This window comes from Hippocampus bargibanti, linkage group LG13, assembly GCF_051943395.1.
Source record: "Hippocampus bargibanti isolate YZ-2025 linkage group LG13, ASM5194339v1, whole genome shotgun sequence".
NCBI lineage: Eukaryota > Metazoa > Chordata > Actinopteri > Syngnathiformes > Syngnathidae > Hippocampus > Hippocampus bargibanti.
Window position 1 is genome coordinate 17455283 of NC_142746.1, and position 19734 is coordinate 17475016.

General features: G+C 40.7%; 2 protein-coding genes across 2 annotated transcripts in view; one reads left to right on the forward strand and one right to left on the reverse strand.

Moving 5' to 3' along the window:
* cdh23 (cadherin related 23) overlaps nt 1-19734 on the forward strand; it is a 156661-nt gene that overhangs the window by 95079 nt on the left and 41848 nt on the right. Inside the window, exons 18-31 of the mRNA XM_089011482.1 lie at nt 555-627; nt 2641-2757; nt 3832-3944; nt 4050-4157; nt 7974-8163; nt 8379-8524; nt 10147-10366; nt 11056-11208; nt 11278-11391; nt 11626-11774; nt 17354-17414; nt 17493-17641; nt 18590-18725; nt 19342-19730. Of these exons, the coding sequence (XP_088867608.1) occupies nt 555-627; nt 2641-2757; nt 3832-3944; nt 4050-4157; nt 7974-8163; nt 8379-8524; nt 10147-10366; nt 11056-11208; nt 11278-11391; nt 11626-11774; nt 17354-17414; nt 17493-17641; nt 18590-18725; nt 19342-19730 (2118 nt within the window). The remainder of the gene's footprint in view (nt 1-554; nt 628-2640; nt 2758-3831; nt 3945-4049; nt 4158-7973; nt 8164-8378; nt 8525-10146; nt 10367-11055; nt 11209-11277; nt 11392-11625; nt 11775-17353; nt 17415-17492; nt 17642-18589; nt 18726-19341; nt 19731-19734) is intronic.
* LOC148889554 (uncharacterized) lies at nt 11867-14799 on the reverse strand. Its single transcript, XM_089011481.1, has 2 exons — nt 14467-14799; nt 11867-12823 (listed from the first exon to the last, which is right to left on the reverse strand). Exon 2 carries the CDS (start codon nt 12809-12811, stop codon nt 12326-12328), a length of 486 nt encoding a protein of 161 aa, XP_088867607.1. The 5' UTR covers nt 12812-12823; nt 14467-14799; the 3' UTR covers nt 11867-12325.

Genomic DNA, 19734 nt, shown 5'->3' on the forward strand with positions numbered 1-19734 from the left:
CCACTGCCATTGTGTCATTTTCTTGTTTTCCCTGGTTAACTGCATTCAGTGCCATTGTGAATTTTACGCGAGGGATAAGAAGAACATTGCATTGCCGAATACACCAGATGTTGCTCTGGTGAGGTAAAAAAAGGGAACATGTCATGTTTCCCTAAAGTGTCGCAATGCAATTGGGTAATGAATCTGAATGACCTGAGATATACCGAGCAGCACATGAGCGGTTAGCACATATGGCCAACAGTTCTGAAGCCGGTTATGGCATAATTTCGCTTTTCCAGTAATTTCCCGAGTGTGTTCCTTTCTGCCTCGCAACAAATGACTGCACAAATCAGTAACATGGCCAGAAAATTATCAGATTTTATTAATATACATGGCTGAGCCTGTATGACGTCCTGAATTATGAAAGTGCACTATCAACTTTTTTTTTACTTTGGAATTTTGAGTGTTTTGCAATGTGTTAATCCCGAGCTGTTTGAATGGTGACAACTTGTTTTTGCAACGTTTTATCTTATTACCCCCGACTGAGCACTTGTTTATGTTTATCTCGCTTCCAGGATGAAAATGACAACCCACCCAAGTTCAGCAAACCATCCTACATCGTCAAGATTCCAGAAAACATAAACGCTGGCGAGTAAATTTTTACATTTAGACTTATTGTCAAGTCCCTTCAATGCACTTCCTGGTCGGTTCAACGCATGTACACACACAGCAATTATTTTTGTATAAATCACAATATGTTGCCTCTGTCTTGTGCTTTAGGGCCTGCTGTTTTCAGACCCCCTCTTCCCCCACCCATTTTTCATTGTTTTCAAGCTTATACTATTCTGTTTGTTTAGATTTTATACGTCCAAATAGTCCAAATGCTGCCTATTGACTATTCAAAGCTAAATCACTGGCTGCTATATTCATTTTCATGCATGCATTCAGAGAAGCCTTTTATCCTAGACATTAGATTAGCCCCCACTTGCTCGAGGGAAATGAGATATTTGCCTGCCCCCTTTTCTCTCTTTCTATCTCTCTCTCTCGCTGTTTCTGAGCTCCAGTTTCAGCTCAGGCCACTTTTTGTGTCTCAGAGACGATTTGAAGGAGCACATTTGAACTTCCATTTGAGAGTTAAGGGACGATGTGGTTTGGGTTTGGGTTGCAGGGCCACGCTTCAGGCTAGCCCCGTGACCAGCCTGGATTCTGTTTATTGATCCGATCTGTGCCAGTTAGCCATTCCAACCAAGTTGATGGCCTACTCAACTATAAACCCACTGACCAACATTAAATTGAGATGTGGCTCAGGTTGATGAATGCTACTTTTATGATTTTATCCAGGTTATCCTCTGTCAACCCTTTATCTATCCCAGATCCTGGACTTTTGCTCAACACAAAACAATACAATACGTATTGATGTATATAGCGCTTTAACAACAGCTGTAAGAAAGTGCTTAACATAGACACATATACAGGAAATAAAGCAGTCACAAAGATAGATTACTTTTATACTATTTTTTTTCTGAACTCATTCACTCGCAGACGTGCAAAAATGTGTCCGCTCTAGTGCCAGGGTTTTTGTCATTGTCACTTGAATTCCAGGACCCACAGAATATTGAGTTTTAGGACTACATGAACATTCAATGCAGCGTAAGAAACCGTAGCCTCTCTTTTTTCATTAGAAAAATAGAGGTAATTCCTAAATTATATGGGTCTGGACTTATATGACCTTGAAATGAGGGCGGCTGTCCAAAATACAATGCAATACATACATATTGGTTTATATAGCGCCTTAACACCAGCTGAAGGTGCAACAAAGCGCTAACATGGGAAAAAGGAAAAAACGTTGCCAGAGGCCACGGGCAGCCATTTATTGGCACCCAAACAAGAAAAAACAAACCGCAAACAAATTCGGGAATGGCGCTATATGTCATATATCCCGCTATAAATTTGTAAATGAGTGAATGAGTTAATTTGTAAAAACACTCTAATAATAAAGATGAAATTATTGTATTGTATTTTACGTTAATAGGATATTGCAACCACGTGCTGTTTTTTTTGTAAATAATTGTGGAGCTTCCATTTGTCAATATGTTTCAATTTCAATTATAGAAACATCTCTTTATAATGTATATACTACATATATGTATATATACTTGAGTATCATGATGGAGGAAGGTTACGCAGGTGTGCTTCTTTGCTAATTTCCCCATTGTGGGACGATTAAAGGTTTTCTGATTCTAATTATAAATGTATCACAGTTTGACTGTACATAACAACAAGAACGATTGTTGTTAAATACCTAGCGGAGTCACTGAGAAATTATAATGTTGGATTGTTCTAAAGGGGGTTTGGGTGTATTAAAACTGCTCACAAGATTTGAATAGAGCTTCACTTGACAAATCCCTCCCTTCACTCTAGTGTCAGACCATAGCTACACCCCATGCCGATGTGCAAAAGTGTGATTCTCTACAACAAGGCCATTCATTACGAAAAGCGATTGTGACAGTACATAGCTGTGTTATTTTTTTTTGGGGGGGGGAAGCTCCCCCTTCTCAGTTAATCAAATCACTTCACTGATCATCTCCCTGACTGTCACTTCAGCTATTTTTTTTTTCCTCTCTCGTTTTGAAAGATTGTGTTCCCGTCACCTCTCCACAGGAGCGACAGTGCTAGTCGTCAATGCCACTGATTTGGATGCCTCTCGAGAGTTTGGCCAGGCCTCCCTCATCTACTCCCTGGAGGGCTCCTCCCAATTTCGTCTTAACTCACGATCTGGTAGGTGTGCATGGGAATACAGTATGTATGGTATGATAACAAATGAGATCCTATTGGTAAAGTGATTCTGGACAGTCCAAAGATATCCGATTTGAGATATGATACCTTGGCTTACGAACTTAATTGGTTCCCAGACAGAGTGTGTAAGGCAAAAAGTGTGTATCCCAAAAATACATTTCTCATAGGAAACCATTAAAATGAGAATAATCCGTTCCCAGGTCCCCATAAAACATAATTTTCTACTATCTAATTTTCTAAGCCTAAAACTACACAAAATATACCTTATTTTATGTATAATAAATGTACTATGGTATCATAATTAAAGAAATAAACTGTACTGTATAATAAAGTTGTTTTATTTACCTTTGTGATGGTCGTTGATGGCTTGATGGAATGGAATTTCATCAGCATTACATACTTTATGAGGAACGTAGCCTTCTTCTTTCACCATCTTCAGGAATGATCCCTTGTAGGTGCTTTCTCTGCGATAATTTTACCTAGTTCCTCATCAATTGTGTTCTGTTTAGCTGGATTGATAGCTTTTTGCATCAAGTGTACAGATGGCTTGTGTGGGTTATTTGTGGAGCCTGATTGATGGGATATTTTAATCTTGCAGTCTACACTCTGTTTTTGAACTATCAAAGTTGAAACAAGTCCAAATTTCACTGTTTTCTATCCATTTTGTCACTCTCTGTCGTCTGCCTGTCTCTTTAATGTTTAAACCACCTCCCCTCACTGCTGCGTTCTTGACCAATCACGTGGCTTTAACCGAAGACTGGGGGCGGGAATAGAGGACAAAAAATGTCAGCAGCCATTTTCTTGTTTGGAGAAGAACAGGCTTGTTCGCGAACGACACATCACTCATTGTGGCAGTTCTGTGTGTATCCCGAAATATAGTTCGTATGCCAAGGTAAAATTTTCATAAATTTAACGTTCGTAAAACCGAAAAGTTCGGAAGCCAAGGGGTTCGTAAACTGAGGTATCACTGTACATGTATTGCCTTTTCTTGAGCTCTCTCCATTTTCAGCCATAATCTTCATATAATCACAATAAAACAATGCATTTGTGGTTCAGGTGAAATCACCACCACAGCTTTGCTGGACCGAGAATTGAAATCCGAATACATCCTCATCGTCAGAGCAGTCGATGGAGGGGTTGGCCCACAACAGAAGACTGGCATTGCCACGGTAAATGCTCTCATTTCACTTGCTTTTCAACATTTATTTATTTATTTACTTATTTATTTATTTGCTTTTTTCTTTATTTTACACCCCCTTTCGCCCTATGTGTAGGTGAACATTACCATCCTGGACATTAATGACAATGCCCCCCAGTGGAAAGATGAGCCATATCATGCCAATGTGGTGGAGATGAGTCCAATCAACACGGACGTCATCTCTGTGAGTGTACCACAACCAACCTGGCAACACTGCTTACTATAATTATGAATACACCAAAGACATAATGACTGTATTTCAAATTGATTCTTTTTTTCGGGTTGGACTGGAAAAGTGACTAATAATAATAATAATAATAATAATAATAATAATAATAATACATTTCATTTATAAGCACCTTTCAAAACTCTCAGACACTTTACAGTCACAGGATATTTTTTCTGCTGGTGAGCAGCGGCAGCCACACGCGCCAGCGTTCGCTCAACCCGGAAGTAACATAAAGTTAAATAATAATAATAATAATAAGAATAATAATAATAACAAATAATATGACAACTCAAAGACACAGAGAGTCATTCATTCTTCAGCACTTTTCTTAATCACATATACACTTCCACTTCAAGTCGCAAGAAAAGTAAATGAATGATGGACACCTGTCCATCATTCGCCCCAAGTCTTGTTGACATTTTTCTCCGTTTTTGCCACAACACTGATTATCAACATTGAGCACGTCATTTGTGTTTGTCAATGTCAAATTTACCAAAGTTTTGACTCCGGTCAGACACCATATTAAAAATTAACCTTATCTGAAAATCTTATTAAATTTCTCCAACCCATCTTATTTTAATGTGTCTTTCGTAATTGGATTGGATTTGATTACATTAGCCTTTATTAGTCTCATACTGGAGAAATTGACATTTTACAGCAGCAACGTGATGAAAAGAAGAGGGAAGGAAACGAAGAAGTTGAAAAACTAAATACAGGAGCTGCTGTCAAGGCAGCCACTCACGCGGCGCCATCTTGAAGTCAAAAGAACAACAAAAAAAAACATGACAACACAAAAGACACAATCATTCAATTTCAAGCACTTTCTGCACCCTCTTTACTGTATAAAGCAGTTCTAGATGAAAGCGGTTAAAAGCGTCCTTTTCACCAGTGGATCAGGGACGTCATGGTGAAATGTGTACGTCTGCTACAAGCTAAATGTTGAAAGCAAACCCGAAGCTGTGGTATCCATTGATGAAAAGAGATTGTCTCACATTTCCTCTCCCACGTGAATCCGCTTCAATTCCAAGCTGTAATCATCTCCACATGCGCATCGGCGCTCTGCGCTGATCCATCCAGCCGCATACTGTCCAACAGCACCGACCTTTCCGATGAACAAAGGGAGGCTGTGAAAATGCTGCCCAGTACAGGTGCAAAAAAAAGCCCAATCGCCCCAGAGCTGTCCAGCGATGTCAGTGAAATAGTACTGACATTCTTCCTAATCAAAAACAGTGCTGGCATATTTGTGCTTTACTTTTATTTTATTTATAAATAGTCCCATGAAAAATAAATGACTATATGCGTCTTTTATTTAGTACGGGAAAGCTTTTTAACCAGACACATTTAAAGAACACGTGTTAACGAATACATCGATAACACAGCCTATTATTATCTCACGCAAACTAGTGCTCCACGAGACTACATGGAGAAATGACACTCATCCTGTAGGTCATCACAAAGTAAATGCTTGAATATTACTCCCGAACTCTCCCATTGTCCTGCTGGTGTCTTTGGCTGCGTGCTGTTGGAAATTAAGCCCCGATCATTCATTAATTAAAGAGGCGTCACTGAGTGTAATTAAGGGAGTCCGATTGCTAATTAAAATGTAGCCTGCAGTCATACACTTTGCAAATTATTCAGCTGTGAGTCAGGAAAACGAACAACCCGTCTTGGAGGAAGACCATTGGTGATATAGTGAAGAAAGACAGAAATGTTGATTTTTTTTTTTTTTTAATATTCGTTCTTCCGCCTTTTGGCTGAGCAATGTAGCCTAAAAGTAAAATCTCAGTTTTATGAACTATTGCTTGCAGCTTCAGCTGTTGTTAAGGCATTATTTAAATATGTATTGTATTGTATTGTATTGTATTGTACCTATTTATTTCCACAAGAATCGCCTTTTGGTATTTGTTTTCATGTTATAACTTTATACCTGTCAACAGGCCGTATTTTGTCGTATTCAGTACGATTTTTGCACATTTTTCAATGTGTATGGCATACAAGAAAGTTTGTACGAGGAGCGCAAAAATGGTTAAATATAATTTTGAGATATTTTCAATTCGGTTGTTGTCATTAAATATTCCCAGTAATGTTAATTATAACAAATATCGGTACTCGTAGAAAGAGAAGTCAACCACCAAGTCCGTGCGAAAAGTTCAAGTTCCGGTCAAGTGGAATTTTATTTTGAAATCAGTTAAATTAAACATTTTACTGTGTTTTTTTTTCACCGTAATAGCATTCATATTTATTTTAATAATTATTATTATTATTACAGGCGTAGCATTGAAATGTTAAATAACATCTGGAGGTCATGGTCGTAGGTACGGGCGGTCGTAAGTCGAGCTGGTCGTAAGTCAGATGTTACCTACAGTATGTATATATACAGTCCCTGACAAAAGTCTTGTCGCTTATCCAAGTTGTAGGAACAACAAATAATAATAACTTGACTTGTAGTTGATCTATTGGAATCAGAAATGGCTTATAAGATAGGCAAAACCTTCTAGATTATGCTTATTATACCAAAATAAAGTTTTGCTTGGACAAAAGTCTTGTCACATACAAAAAATAATGTAGAAATTATACATATATTTCATTTTGAATACACAAATATGCTACAATAACGTCAGAACATAAAGTCATGATGCCTTATAAAAAGAATTTATATCAAGGCATAATGCTCTACAACACAGGTGTCAAAGTCAAGGCCCGCGGGCCAAATCCAGCCCGCCATCATTTTTTTCGGCCCACGAAAGCAAATCAAACTTGTTAAATTCCATGATGATTGCTAAAATCTGAGCCAAAATTTCATATTTTTGGATGTCAACCACAATAAAAGTCATTATTCTTGACTTGAGATTTGAAAACGAGTTATTCATTAATTTGCTGTGTGCTCTATATGTAATATTTGAAGGGATTTAAACATTCTAATGGGTTCCCCAAATTCATAAAGGCCCCCGAGAGGAAACCATAACTACAATGTGGCCCGCGGCAAAAAATGACTTTGACACCCCTGCTCTACAACAAAGAACATACTTGATGATTGCTAGAAATATGTTCTAACTTGTTAAAAGTATTCATGTTTACATGTGAAATTTTGTTTGTAAAATTTTGCAATGAAATATTACACACGCGTGTTTTTTTTTTTTCTCAGTAAGGAAAAATTGAGCCGTTAGTATGGTCACAGTGTCTAGCAGGTTGACAAGTATGTAACTTTTTTTGGTGGGGCGGATTTTAACATCAACATACCAGTTGCACACGTGTCACCTCTTATAATACAGTCACTTTTCGTTGCTTATCAATAGGCCTCCAATTTACCTGTTTACCAAGTCCCATTAATAATGAAACACCTGAAAAACCTTTGTTCTTCTAATGATCAATTAACCGTTGTTGTTTTTTTTTTACTCAGCGCACTGAATAATTGATCGACTCTTTAAAATCCAGCAAATGCTCCTCTTCTAATGCATTCATTACCGAAATCACCTTAAAAAGACGTCACCATTTTTCTTATTACCGAGTGTGGTGAGCGAGCAGTCGCCAATCATTGTGCGTGTGTGAGTTACTCTCTAGCTAAGGTGTGAAACACTACATTATCATTCCTCTTATCCTGACATCTGTCAGTTGCTGTCTTCTCTCCTATTAGCTTTCCTTTGCTCAGGACGCTATTTTTAAGAGATGCTATGAAACCTGTGGAATAATCACCTCATGGTAAAACGTGAGAAGTAAAAAAAAAACAGTTGAAAAGGGAAATCAACCAAGCGATGTCCTTCTCCTGCTCAGGTGCTGGCATTGGACTCCGACAACGGGGAGAATGGAACTGTGTCATACAGCATCAGTGTCAAAAACCGATTCTATACCATCAACAGCAACACTGGGAAGATCCGCACCAGCGGCGTAACCCTGGATAGGGAAAGTACTGATCCAACAATCACTATGCTCATGAGAACTATTATCATCTCTGCTGTGGACCGTGAGTTGTTGTTTCAGTTTGTTTGACTCATTTGTAAAGCAAGCGTGGGTGACTTTATGTCGCACTGAGTTGAGTGCTTTCAATTCTGGGTGATTAATGTCTATTTTCAAGCCTTAGTCTTTAAGTTTTATGTTGCCCATGAAAAGTTTTACTGGGTATGATAAATTCTCTTGACCGTGGAATGTCTTTATATGTTTCTCTGGTGCCCTCTGTAGGTGGTGTACCTCCCCTGCGAGCGTCAACGAGCGCGACGGTATTTGTCAACCTGCTGGATCTCAATGATAACGACCCAGAATTTATCAACCTCCCGTTTGTGGCTGAAGTACCAGAGGGACTCCCTATTGGTTCCTCGGTGTTTAAGGTACCATTAAGGCAACAACTACGTTTGGTACCTGGTACAGTGATTTGCTCAATTTACTGTAATTTCCGGTGTATAAGGCGCACCCAAAAGTCTTCATTTGCTTGAAAAGATGACCGTGTGCCTTATAGGCCAGTGCACTTTATATGCGAAAAATATTGAGCCACAACAGGTCTCGCAACGACTGTCAGCAGCCACCGACTCCATTTCCATATGTAGAAGAAGTATTGCTTAACCCCAGTCTCTAGTCGAGCACCTTATAATGTGGGGTGCCTTATATTTGGAAAACTTTTATATATTATACACTGATACCTCGGTTTACGAAAATTTTACCATGGCATACGAACTTTTTTCGTACAAGGAGCTTCCTCAATGAGTGATGTGTCGTTCGTGAACGAGCCCGTTCTTCTAACAACAAAATGGCAGCCGACTGTTTTGTGTCCTCTATTCCCCGCCCCCAGTCTTCGGTTAAAGCCACATGATTGGTCAAGAACGCAGCAGTGAGGGGAGGTGGTTTAAACATTAAAGAGACAGGCAGACGACTGTGAGAGAGTTTCAACTTTTATAGTTCAAAGGCAGAGTGTAGACTGCAAGGTTAAAATATCCCATCAATCAGGCTCCATAAACAAGCCGCACAAGCCATCTGTACACCTGATGCAAAAAGCTATCAACCCAGGTAAACCGAACACAATTGATGAGGAACTAGATAAAATGATCACAGAGAAAGCACCTACAAGGGATCATTCCTCAAGATGGTGAAAGAAGGTTACGTTCCTCATAATGTGTTTAATGCTGATGAAACCGGCCATTCCATTCCATCAAGCCATCAACGACCATCACAAAGGTAAATAAAACGACTTCATTATACAGTACAGTTTATTTCTTTAATTATAATACCATAGCACATTTATTATACATAAAATAAGGTATATTTCGTGTAGTTTTAAGGCTTAGAAAATGAGAAAATTGTTTTATAAGGACCTGGGAATGGATTATTCTCATTTCAATGGATTCCTATGGGAAATTAACTTTTGGGATACACACTTTTCGCCTTACACACTGTCTGGGAACCAATTAGGTTCGTAAGCCAAGGTATCACTGTATTTGCAAAACTGTTTTCATTCATTGAAGGTGCACCTTATAGTCAGGTGCACCTTATATATGGAAAGGTTGAATTCCAGGACCCACAGAATATTGAGTTTTAGGAATACATGAACATTCAATGCAGCATAAAAGTCCTTAGACTCTCTTCTTTCATCAGAAAAAATAGTTATTTCCTAAATTATATTGGCCTGGAGTTATATGAGCTTGAAATGAGGGTGGATGTCCAATGTCCAACCAAAATTATTGGTTTATGTCGCGCTTTAACATCAGCTGAAGCTGGGACAAAGCGCTAACAAGGAAAAAAAGGGGAATGCTGCCCCTTTGTGGAAGGGAAAAACATACATTACCAGAGGTCTAACCAGCACTTTATCTAAACAAAACCCGAACAAATTCGGGAATGGCGCTCGACGTCATATTTTCAATTCCCGAATACATTCGTGAATGGCAGTGAATGAGTTAACACTGTTTCTGTTCACTCTTAATCATCCCCTGAACGTTCACCTTTCCATTCCCTCTTTTAGGTTCAGGTGGAAGACCCAGATCAGGATAAGAACGGTTTGATTACGATGGCGTTGCAGATGGGCATGCCTCGCTTGGACTTTTACCTCAATACTTCCACCGGCATTCTTACCTCATCTGCAATGCTTGATCGGGAGCAGATTGGACAGTACCATTTGAGGATTATAGCATACGATGCGGGAAAGTTCCCTCGCACTTCAACTTCAACCCTCACTATCACCGGTGAGTATCTTAACGTGTTTGATCGTGAGAATTGCAACTTCATTTCCTTTGCTCTACCGATATTATCTGACAAATGAAACATTGGAAATTCTCATAAAACATTACAGGTTTTCCTCTTGTAATCTAATTGATTTGGAATCCACTAAGAGAGCTACTACCACCCACTGGTGTCACAAGATCAGGGGTGTCAAACTCATTTTTTGCCGCAGGCAACATTATACAGTTAGTTTCCTCTTGAAGGTCGTTATGAATTTGGGGAAGCCATTAGAATGTTTCATTTCCTCCACATATTACATACAGAACGCACAACAAATGAATGAAAAACTAGTTTTAAAATCTGAAGTCTCAAGAATAATGACTGATATAGGGGTTTACATGAGACAATTTGAAATTTTGGGTTGGACTTTAGCAGGCATCGTGGCACTTTGCATGCTTGATTTTATTTCACGGGCCGAATAAATAATCTAGCAGGCCAGATTTGGCCCTTGGGCCTTGACTTTGACACCTGTGCACTTGATCATGAAAAAAATAAAAATAAAAAAAAAGGAATGTGACCTGATGAGGAATGACAAAATAGCCAAAAATCTAAACATCACCATGAACTTGAGCAATTTACAATTAAAAACGTACTCATTTGCCTTCAATTGTCATAACCACTACTCATTTCTGTCTTTCTGTGTCCCCATCAGTTCTGGATGTAAATGACGAGACACCCACCTTCAACCCTCGTGTATACAATGTATCCCTAAAGGAGAGCGTCCCGAGAGATCACATCGTAGCACGAATGATCTGCACAGACAACGATGCCGGACTCAATGCTGAACTTAGCTACTTCATCACAGGTTTGACGCCACACTGTTTTCGGTTCTTAGAATCAGGTGGCCGAGTTCTTGACGTGTTTACGTTTACAGGTGGGAATCAAGATGGGAAATTCAGTGTCGGCTTCAGAGATGGTATCGTTCGTACAGTGGTTGGCCTGGACAGAGAAACCCAGGCAGCGTACACAATGGTCATCGAAGCTATAGGTGTGTCACGTTTGAACATTTTATCATCTGGTTATCATCTTTAAAGCATTTTTTTTAAATTTTGGTAAGATGATTGATATGAAAGAACTGAGATTGTCATGTTTTGGAAGCCATTGAGTCAGAAAATGTAATCTGCGAAGAGGGCAAATAGCATAAAAGAGTTGACGACATAAAGACAGAATTTAAAACTTTTATTTGTATTTATTTTGTGTGTGATTCTGTCTGTACTCGCAGACAATGGTCCGGCAGGCAGCAGGAGGACAGGGACAGCCACCGTGTTTGTTGAAGTTCAGGATGTTAATGACAACAGACCCATCTTCCTGCAAAACAGCTATGAGACCAGCGTACTCGAGACTGTGCCGAAGGGAGCTAGTATCCTCCAGGTAAATGCGCATTATAGCGTTCATCGTCAGACAACCGACGCCTCCGGACAAGTTGTGTCCATAATTTGTAAAATCACTTCAAATGACTTCTACTGAGCGTATTTTACAAAGATTCCACGGCATATAGCTATATTTTACGTTTTAAGACTTGCACTGAATATTCAGGAAGTCTTGTTTTTGAGTTGGTGACGAGTCAGTATGTGACGTCACTGAAGGAACGCCCCTGACCGAGAAAGCGACACACAATGCATTTTGGGTACTTTGTTTGGTCTGAAAACTTCGTGTTGATCCATGTTGATGGTGAAATTAGAAGGAAAAGACTTAAATAACGCGATGGTGAATTGTGTGTTGCACCAAGACTACTATTTGATACTAGTTGACACAAATTCCCAGCTGACAAATCAGCCCATTTCCAACGGAGCTTGGGCGCCATCTTGTGCATTTTCTGACACGCTACATTGGAGTCGTGACGGCTCGAATTGATACGCAAAGACTTCTTTAATCGATTGCAAACATTTATGTCCTTTTTCAGTCCTTAGCCATTTGTCCTACTAGATCTCAGTGACGTAGTCATACAGACAAGGCGTCGTAAGGTGCATCTCCGTGGTGACCCCCGGTGGCGTTGTCCGTTTGCCTGCAGAATGAAAAGAGTGTGTGTTCCTATGCTCATATGGCCTCCGATGAGGGGGTCTTCTAAAGGACAGGTTGTAGGAGCGCCGGTAGGAGCCCAGCCTCTTCCACACTTTGAGCTGTGGTTCACTAGACTGGCTTCTTCCATTTTTCAAAATTCCCCCTGAGCCAGGGCTTGTCTCACACTGCAAGTCTTGTTCAGAGCGAAGACACACTGCCATGAAGATTGCTAACCCTGCCAGCAGTAGTGATAAGACCACCACCACCATAATCGTGAATTCTGGGTCATGGTTGTCTGAGGAATATACGGAGGTGGTCGAGGTGATTGTGGTGGTTGACACATTGAGCAGTGTTTTCTCTCTGGTGGAGGTGAGGTCAACGTTGGTTCCTAGATCACTTGTGTTCATGTTGCCGTTCACCTGGTTAAAAAATAAATAAAAATAACTGTGAAAGTTTTTCAACTGCAGTGCTAAATGGTGTCACAGTATTTCAAGTGTCGGTTCTTTTGACGCGCAGTGTTTTGCTTACCGTAGCTGAGTTTGTTTATCATAATAATAATATCATCATCATCATCATAATAATAATAATAGATTTAATTTATAAGCGCCTTTCAAAACTCTCAAGGTAACTTTACAGTTACAAGTTTTTTGGTGGGTGAGCAGCGCCAGCCACACGCGCCAGCCACACGCGCCAGCGTTCACTGAACCCGGAAGTAACTACAATACAATGATACCTCAGTTTACGAACGCTTTAGCTCACAAACATTAAATTCGCGAGAATGTAATCTTGGCATACAAACTAGTTTTCGGCGGACGAACCAAACCACACAGTGCCACGGTGGCTGGCGGACTAGTTTTCGGCGGATGAACACCAAACCACACGGTCGAACAGCACCACGGTGGCTGGCGGACTAGTTTTCCACACCCCCTTTGAGTGCAGATGTGCATTTGTGTGACTTAGCGTCCCAGTACACATACGTGTGGTTTTAAGGCTTATTTAGTCGAAAATGATGTTTTATGGCGACCTTGGAACGGATTATTTTCATTTTTAATGGTTTCTTATGGGAAATAAATGTTTGGCAGACAAACTTTTCGCCTTACGCACACTTTCTGGGAACCAAATAACTCATAAACTGAGGTATCACTGTAGATAGAAAGCTAGCTAGATAGCTAATAGATACTGTTGCTAATAAATAGCTAATAGCTAGCTATCAAGATAGCTATTTAATTGAGCCTATCTCCTGAAACTACAAATGACAGGTGGCCTCCATATTCCGTGGTAGTATCCTCTGAATTAAAACTGCATTTGGGGAATCAGAATTCTTATATAAATTCATAAAATAAGTCGATTGTGAATGACTAATGCTATTTATGTACAGACGAAGCCTAACAAAAGTACTAGTTGTGGTTTATGTTTGATTTGATTGGGATCATCCATTCAAGGCCGTCCCTACGTATGCAAACAGAAATAAATGATAAAAATGTAAATAGATATGTATATTTGGCACGTGTTTGGCATTTGCAACGATTATGTAGCTATTAAATCAAGGTTAGAAAACAGCCATGGCTTGACAAGTGTTCCTCTTTGCAAAACATTGTGTTTATCAAATAGGCCCTTGTAAAATGCGAGTTTCTCACCACCACTCCTACGCAGGTCTCCAATTATCCCCCTTTTTCTTTTTCCGCACCCCCAACTTTGGTATTGTAGCATTTGTAAATGTCATCGTCCTTAATGCGGCGGAGACAACGCGTGGCTTATCGGTTTGACAGAAACACACTGGGATGTGAAATTATTTTCAAGACTAAATGCCAAGAAAGCTGTGAGATAGGCCAGTGGAGCAAAAGGCTTGTTAAAGAATCCCTTCATCAGCCAGTGACTTAAATGTATGCTTTTTTTAATGTTTATTGACTACACAAAGTTATTGGCATACTTTTATAGACCATGTGTTCACTTTCACATACAATATATTTAACATTTTCCACAAGATTTCAATATATATAGTAGCTTATAAAAATATAGCATATTCACAAACAATAAATTTTAGAAAAATATGACTACTCACAGCCCTGTGTTACTCTTTAGAACAGCACCAGTTCCTGTGACTGAAGGCAGACCTGTTCCTTGGCTCCTTGGCTCCTGTTCCTTGGCACTTGTTTTTCACCCCTTTAACTGCTCCTTTCCCAGAGACAGGAGGAGAAATGTTGGGGGGGTGGACGCTGATGGGGGCAGCGAAGGAATGGCTTGTAACACGGGTAATGAGGGGTCAAAGAGAATATGTTTAACATTTAGTTCATTCTCAGCAAAGCGAGTACACTGTCTTCAACTGCGCCACACTGAAACTTAGTGGTTAGGCACTGTTTGTTATATCTTAACCATGACAACATCTGGCTCTTCAATATACTTCCTAAATTGATGCACCCTTTTTATAGCTTAAGTGGTGCAGTCCAGTTAGGAATACGCTATTCATCACTCACCAATCTGACCCCCTCCCCTTCTCTTAGACTCCTTTTTTTCCTCTACTTTCTGCCCCTCCTCTTTCTCCACATCTCTTTATAAATCTAATGAGACTCAAGTTAGGCCCCTCTTCGTAGTGGAGAGGGGGGGGGGGGAGGGAGAGAGAGAAGGAGAGAGAGTAAGAGAGAGAGAGATGGAGAGAGAAATAGAGAGAAGGATGGACAGAGAGAGAGAGAGAGAGAGAGAGAGAGAGAGAGAGAGAGAGAGAGAGAGAGAGAGAGAGAGAGAGAGAGAGAGAGAGAGAGAGAGAGAGAGAGAGAGAGAGAGAGAGAGAGAGAGAGAGAGACTCACAAAGAGAGAGATAGGAGAGAGACAGACAGACAGACAGAGATGGGGAGAGAGAGAGAGAGAGGAGAGAGACTGATGGACAGCGAGAGAGAGAGAGAGAGAGAGAGAGAGAGAGAGAGAGAGAGAGAGAGAGAGAGAGAGAGAGAGAGAGAGAGAGAGAGAGAGAGAGAGAGAGAGAGAGACACAGACAGAGAAAGAGAGAGAGAGAGAGAGAGAGAGAGAGAGAGAGAGAGAGAGAGAGAGAGAGAGAGAGAGAGAGAGAGAGACAGAGAGAGAGAGACAGAGAGAGAGAGAGAGAGAGAGAGAGAGAGAGAGAGAGAGAGAGAGAGAGAGAGAGAGAGAGAGAGAGAGAGAGAGAGAGAGAGAGAGAGAGAGAGAGAGAGAGAGAGAGAGAGAGAGAGAGAGAGACACACAGACAGAGAAAGAGAGACACAGAGAGAGAGACTGATGGACAGAGAGAGAGAGAGAGAGAGAGAGAGAGAGAGACAGAGAGAGAGAGACAGAGAGAGAGAGAGAGAGAGAGAGAGAGAGAGAGAGAGAGAGACAGACAGACAGAGAGAGAGAGAGAGAGAGAGAGAGAGAGAGAGAGAGAGAGAGAGAGACAGACAGACAGACAGAGAGACACAGAGAGAGAGAGAGAGAGAGAGAGAGAGAGAGAGGGGAGATGAAATTCAGTGCATGTGTGTGCGTGTGCATGCACGTGTTGCGCGCGCATACCTGAACAAATGTGTTTGACAGTGTTTCGTAATGCAATTTAATATGCACTTTGTGAACACCTCTGCGGGTTTTGACACATCCACAGAGGATCACAGTTGAGCCATGAAGTGGGCCTCATCCAGTGCCAGCAGATCTCAAGATTCAAAAGTCAGTCTCATGACATGGTCCATTCAAGCATGAGCCACATTTTATCAGTGTATATGCTCCACGGAGCCATGCTGTCTGTGCTCAGCTCCTTGCTGCTCTCCTGGACATCTGCCTGTAAAAGAGAGTGCGAGAGATGCTTTCTCGATGCCTGTGTGGGGTTGTGATGTTGTTGCGGCAACAAGATGCCGGCGGCTGGCAGCGGTTCTATAAAAAAAAAAGTCAATGGTTTTCTAAATGTCTCTGGAAATGGTTGGATGAGCAAAAACTTTAATCAAAGAATCAACTACACTGGTACAACAGAAATGATCAACGATAGGCGACACACAAGTGCTCTTTTGTTTATTGATATACCCGTATTTCCCGTTGTATAAGGTGCACCGGAGTATAAGGCGCACCTACAATGAATGGTGTTATTTCAAACTTTTTCCATAAATAAGGCGCACCTTCAATTAATGAAAAAAGTTTTCTAAATACTGTATAATACATAAATCATCATAATAATAATACATTTCATTTATAAGCACCTTTCAAAACTCTCAAGGTCACTTTACAGACAGCATAAGTTTTTCTGTTGGTTAGCAGCGGCAGCCACATGCGCCAGCATTCACTCAACCCAGAAGTTTACTCAAATAGATAGAAAGCTAGCTAGCTAATAGATGGCTAACATCTAGCTAGCTAGACAGCTTTATAGCTATATAGCCAACAGATAGCCAGCTCGCTAGCTAGATAGCTATGCAGCCACGTAGTGAATAGAATGAATGGATCATCGTTGTACTAAGTTCATCCTGTCTACTTGATATCTAATTTAAAGCAGATTCTTTACTTACAGACAGTGTATTATAGGTGACAAAGGTGGAAGTATACGCCGAAACATTAATACACTGTCTGTAAGTAAAGAATCTGCTTTAAATTAAAATATGAATGGATCATGTTTAAAAGTGCTTCAAATCGATAAATGTGATCCAAATACAAGGCACACCACATTATAAGGCGCTACAGTAGAGCCTTCTGTTGCGCACTACTTCTTCTACAAAGGGAAATGGAGTCAGTTAACTGCTGACAGTAGTTGTTAGACCTATTGTGGCTCAATATGACTTCACGTATATGGCACACCTACGTATAAGGCGCAAGGTTCATTTTTTTAAGAAAATGAAGCCTTTTGGGTGGGCCTTATACACCGGAAAATACGATATTCACCTCCAAAAAAACTGCCCATCCCTGGTGTGGATAGTTTAGATTTGAGATACCTCTCTTAAATGTGACTGACTTGTCTAATTATATAGATACAAGCTACGGATGCAGACCAAGGAGAGAACGGCCTCGTCCTCTACAGGATTGTCACTGGTATGAATGTTACCGTATTTCTCCCATGTGGTTGTCATGCATTTTCCGTTATCAACTCATCATTTATTTTTTTTCCAGGTAATAGCCAAAACCTGTTCAGCATTGACAAACAAACAGGTCTGCTGACCAGAGGTGTCCGTGCTTTGGACAGAGAGACAAGCAGCTCTCACGTGTTAGAAGTGGAAGCCTACAACAGTGACGAGGGAAGCATGAGGAGCACTGTGAGGGTGAGTAGATGAAGAGGGTGTCAGATGGATTCTTGTGCTTCAATGCAGAATTATAGAGATTATAGATTATAGATAGAGATACTACAGAGATTTATGAAGTTAGAAGAAAACTTGCAAAATGTCTGCCATTTTCAATGCCATAGGGCTGTATTGGCTATCAAGGCACTGGGGCGATGGCAGTCGCTAAGTGCACAAGTTGTCTTATTCCATTCATTGAAAAGGTGTTTGGAAATGACATTAATGACATCAGTCAAGATTTCACGTCTTGTGATAGAGCAAAAACATTCAAAAAACCGTCCGTGAAGAAATCAATAATGCAGGTCTTTATTGAATATAAAGAGACTGTAAATGTTCCGAAAGAGAAACAATTGTGTATTGTGACTTTTGTTGTTGTTGTTTGTTTGTTTCATATCATCCTCCAGGAATGGTGATTCCTTAATATTTTACCACAGTGTGTACGTTTAACAGACAGTCGAGGAAAAATGTAATTGAAGCATTGTAATATCAGATAGATATGGGGGAAAAAATTATTGGCACCGCCCTACCCACTCTCGAGGACTTGCACACTGCAAGAATCCAAACTAGGGCGCGGAAAATCCTACTGGACCCTCCGCACCCTGCCCACCACCTTTTCCAGCTACTCCCCTCATGCCGGTGCTACCGATCCCTGCGCACCAAATCCAGCAGTCATTTAAACAGCTTCTTCCCCCAAGCCATTAACTCTTTGAACTCTTTCAACAATAGCCCAAATGGAACTGTATAGTGCCACTTAGCAATTTTTTGATGATGATACTAGTGCAGCGTGTTCTACCGACCGAAACAAATTCCTTGTGTGTTCTACATACTTGGCAATAAATGATTCTGATTCTGATAAGGGACAAGAGAGGATACATTTTTTGATGTTTTATAATATAATGACACACCTTTTATTTGTCTAAACCCATCCAGGTCATAGTATATGTGGAGGATACCAACGATGAGGTCCCAGTGTTCACCCAGCAACAATACAACCGTCTTGGCCTTCGGGAGACGGCTGGTGTTGGCACATCTGTGATTGTGGTTCGCGCCACAGACCCTGACACGGGTGAGTTCAGTTGAGGAGCTGCAGATTATTGGTTTCATGACTTTATTTTATTAGTTTATTGTCAGAGATATTCGTTTGGACACTGGGAACAAAGGCTCGAACACAGGAAGAAGGGACGCAGCCATTCATGACAGACGCCCAATCTCTGCAGCCCATTGCCAAGCTATTTATTGAGAGGATATGTGATACATTATTAAAATGTAGTCTTCTTGATTTGAATACTACACCCTTGGATGTCCCAAGCACCAACAACTATAAGACAACAGAACGTAGACATTTTAATTGGTTGTCCTTTCCATGAACTAATAGATTGGTAACCTGGCTAATGACATCTTCCTGTGAAGGAGTTTACCAAGTTCTAAATTAGTCCAAGGCCAGATCTCCGACATGAAGATGACAGTTTAACAGGCTGTGTCTGTTCACCTCAGATTGACCCCAGATTTTCTGGACTTCCATTGCAGGCCTTGTGTTCGGCGGCTAAGTAACCTTTTGACGGCTTTGTAAAGTTTAAGCATTGGAAAATGGGCCAGGAAATCATATTCAGAAACAGATCACAATCATCCCCCATTGGTAGAAACAAGCCACCACCAACAAAGCATTTTTTTCTTCTGGTCAGGCGATGGTGGAGCAGTAGCTTACGCCCTTGTATCTGGCTCGGATCGCAAGTTTGAAGTGGACGTCAGCACCGGCCTGGTAACCACGGTGGACTACTTGGACTATGAGACAAAGACCAGCTATCTGATGAACATCTCAGCGACTGACCAGGCCCCACCTTTCCACCAAGGCTTCTGCACGGTTTATGTCACTTTACTCAATGAGCTGGATGAGGCAGTGGCCTTCTCCTTGGCCGGTTATGAAGCGTTCCTACGTGAGAACATTGCCACGGGGATGGAGGTGGTTCAAGTGCAGGCTCAATCCGCTGACAACTTGAACCAACTGACTTATAGATTCGATCCAGACACGTCACCTGCTGCCTTGGCCCTCTTCAAGATAGACAGCGTCACGGTGA

Coding starts and splice junctions, on each gene's coding strand:
- LOC148889554 (XM_089011481.1), bottom strand. CDS start 12,811: ATGAACACAAGTGATCTAGGAACCAACGTTGACCTCACCTCCACCAGA.